Below are 3,738 nucleotides of genomic sequence, written 5' to 3'. Positions count from 1 at the left end.
TTATGTTTGTGAATATAACAACTATCAGTAGCCCTGTTGGTGAATTGTACATAGTTCTGGTTACATTTCAGATATAAACACTAACCAGCACACTTCACTTTAATGAAAGGTTAGGTAGTAATTATAGTAAAATATCTAAGATTGGAAAACAAATTTTATTTTACTTTAATCCAACATATTTCCTTTAGAAGTTGGTATGCCTAAATTTCCATTACATGTTTTACTCTCATTAGAGAAAATTAAATTTTTTACAAACTTAGATGATGAACCATATTCTCATCCTTACTTGCTTTTCAGATTAGATACACAGCACTCTGAAGAAATGAACGCCACCGGATCTGAAGAGCAGTTCCACGTTATAAACCACGCAGAGCAAACTCTTCGTAAAATGGAGAACTACTTGAAAGAGAAACAACTATGTGATGTGCTACTAATTGCAGGACACCTCCGCATCCCAGCCCATAGGTAAGTATTTTTATGTATACAGAATGGTTTTGAGTAGGGCAGTTATAAATAAGAGATAATAAGTACATGGATTCTAAATTGGAATATTTGTAAAAATACTTATTTTCCTATATTGAAAAAGTGCTAGCCTATATGATCCGTTTCTCTGTGTATTATTTAGAAGAGCCAAACTTTGAAAAGACTGATGATGGAAAGTATAACACAAACACACCCTCTAAAAAAAACATCAGTTTACGTGTTTGACCTTTCTAACTTCACTACACTTAACTGAATTGTAAAAGATTTTATGGAGAAAACAGACTCACTAGTGTTACAAACTTGCTGAATCCATTTCATGCTTTTCAGTGAAATTATTGACTCATTTAAATTCCTACAAATATTTCCTATTTCCAGGTTGGTTCTCAGCGCAGTGTCTGATTATTTTGCTGCAATGTTTACTAATGATGTGCTTGAAGCCAAACAAGAAGAGGTCAGGATGGAAGGAGTAGATCCAAATGCACTGAATTCTTTGGTGCAGTATGCTTACACAGGTAAGTGCTTAATACCCATTAACTCATAATGACCCTACATTATATAACACACATTACTATTAGTAGTAGTAGTAGTTATTATTGCTGCTACTACTACTACAAAGGTGAGGAAACTAAAGAATAGAACAGGTAAATAAATTTCCTAAAGTAATAAAAAGGCATAGTCAAGACATAAACTCAGTCATATAAAAGATCAAGAGGTATATAACATGTAGAAAATACCTTATACATGAGAGCAGACAGCTATTTAACAAACATACAGGAACAACTCTGGAATGGTGTGGGCACATTCTTGTTTGTAAAAAGAAGAGTGAGAGTGGGATCTTCCAATCCTACAGTAGACATTTAGTCATTCTATTCATTCAGAATAATTTTCATATCTATTCAAACTGTAAATAAAGGTAACAATGAGTTTGGGGACTAAAAAGTATTTTGACTTTTATTCCAGAATGATTATTTCATCTTCAGGGTCCCTTAGTATTAAAATACTTGTATTTGATTATGTATACTTAGGCTCTTCTTAAAACTAAAAGCTTACCTCCTAGTTTTCTCCAACGGAGTCATTTTCAAACATTTTTGCTTGCACTGTCTGTAAAATAATTTTGAAAAACGATGTGCTCTCCTTACCTTTTCCATTAATGACTAAAATACCTTGTAATTTTAAGTATTTGTAAAGTATATATTCCCCAAACATTGTAAATATTAACCTTTTTATAAAGCACTATTAAGTTTGCATTTTAAATGTATCTAACAAATCTCAATCCTATAAGAATTAGAAACAAGAATTCATTTAAAAATATATCTATATGACAGTCCCTCAAAAGTTAAACAAAATAGCTACCTTATAACTCAGCAATTCCATTCGCAGTTATATACCCAAAAGTTAAAAACACGTCCACACGGCATTGTGTACACAAATGTTCACATAAGCATTATTCATAAGTAAAGAGTAGAAACAATCCAAATGTTTACAAACTGAGGAACGGGTAAATCAAATACGGTATATGAACACAATGGAATACTAATAGACAATAGAAAAGGAATGAAGTAGTAATAGATACTACAACATGGATGAACTTTGAAAATATTAGGCCAGATAAAAGAAGCTTGTCACAAAAGATCGCTTATTTTAATATACCATTTACATTAAATGTACAAAATAGAAAAATGTGTAGAGGCAGAAGGTAAATTATTGGTTGTAGGAATATGGAGGGAATTGGGAATGAATGTCAATAGGTATGAGGTTCCTTTTGGGAGTGATGAAAATGTTCTGTCATTAGATAGCGATACAGGTTGCAAACTTTTTTGAATATACTAAAAAATACCAGATTGTACATTTTGAAAGTATCAATATGATCAATATGATATGATTTAGATCCTAATAACAATATGTATGAATAAGCTTTTATTTCAAAGTTGTTCCTGTGCCACAGCCCCGTAATGTAGCATAGTATACTTTGGGATAGATGAGGAATGTGACTTCCTTTTATTAGGCGAGAAAAAAGAAAATTATGGAAATGACACTGGGAAAGTAAAACCTGTGTGGTAACAACTGTTTTAGGAGCAGACCATTTTTTAGGAGGGGTATGTATGGAATTTGAGGTGCTGAAATTTCTTTACATCAAATTAATCTGTGTCTCAGATAGGTTTTATATAGCTCTAGTGGTATGCATGCTATTTGAAGACCACTGTTCTAACAAAACTACTTTGAAATTTCACAGTACTTCATTCCTTCCTTCAGCTTTCACCTTTCTCCTGACAAGCCTTTAAACAAAAATATTTCCTAAGTTTCCATTATGCTCTAACATTTCAACAAACTTTTTAAAATTGGGAGTGAAATAGAAATAACTTTATTTCTTCTACCTGATACATTTTAATCCTTAGGAAACATCTTTTTTGTTCCCAATGAGCATTCGTAGGATAAAATAATTCAGCCAGCTGGCTTGACTATCCTTTTACTCTTTAATGAAGTGAAACTTGAACCAGCTCCAAACAGCCTTTCTTAAGCATGCTTGTAACTGAATACTGTACACTGTAATACACAATGCTTTCCTACTGTACCCGAGACATTTATAACTATTTCTCCGAATGAATATTCTTTCTAATAAACAGACCAAATGTAAATGTCTATAGCAGATGAATATTTATATCTGAATTGGAGAATAGTTCATATTTCTCTAGGTCTCATGAGATATGGGCAGGGCGCTCTCTTCAAAATCAGAACAAGAACAACACAAGAAGGTCTGCTAATGGGCTGGACCCCTTTACAATATATTTTACAGGTTGAACTATGTATACAGGACCTCACAATATGTATTACTCTTTTCTTCATGGTTATGCAACGATATGGGCCCCATATTAAGGTATTTTAGAAGGAAAAACTTTAGAGGAATAGTTTGTAATTGATATCAGCCATTTGAAACATTCTTTATAACGTGGTTAAAACAATAAAAAGCAGGAATGACTCATAAAAATAATGTAATTTTTGCAATAACTAATCAATAATACTTGTTCCAAAAATAATAGAGACATATAAATATAAAAGGACTAACTTAAATTGCTTCTGATTCTGTTTTTAAAAATTCATTACAGATATTTTCAAAAAGAGTCAGATTTTTTTTATAACAAAGCAAATAAGTCATTCTTAATTTGTAGACTCTTGGCAACATATGCTTCCTCTTGAGGCAGTGCCAGGGGTCAATTCCAGAGATAATATTTTGGGCAAATACATCTTTACCAGCTA

At 32.1% G+C, this 3,738-nt stretch overlaps 1 protein-coding gene across 1 annotated transcript in view; it reads left to right on the top strand.

Annotated features, from left to right (window-relative positions):
* Window positions 1–301: 301 nt before the first annotated feature.
* LOC108516549 (kelch-like protein 4) overlaps window positions 302–3,738 on the top strand; it is a gene marked incomplete at its 3' end in the record, with an annotated part of 21,340 nt that continues 17,903 nt past the window's right edge. The window contains exons 1-2 of the mRNA XM_017854103.1: window positions 302–465; window positions 859–995. Coding sequence (XP_017709592.1) covers window positions 323–465; window positions 859–995 — 280 coding nt within the window. The remainder of the gene's footprint in view (window positions 466–858; window positions 996–3,738) is intronic.

Source organism: Rhinopithecus bieti, unplaced genomic scaffold (assembly GCF_001698545.2).
Source record: "Rhinopithecus bieti isolate Rb0 unplaced genomic scaffold, ASM169854v2 scaffold_38740, whole genome shotgun sequence".
In the NCBI taxonomy this organism is placed as follows: Eukaryota; Metazoa; Chordata; class Mammalia; order Primates; family Cercopithecidae; genus Rhinopithecus; species Rhinopithecus bieti.
The sequence above is the reverse complement of the archived record's forward strand: the minus strand, read 5'-3'. Positions and strand labels throughout refer to the sequence as shown.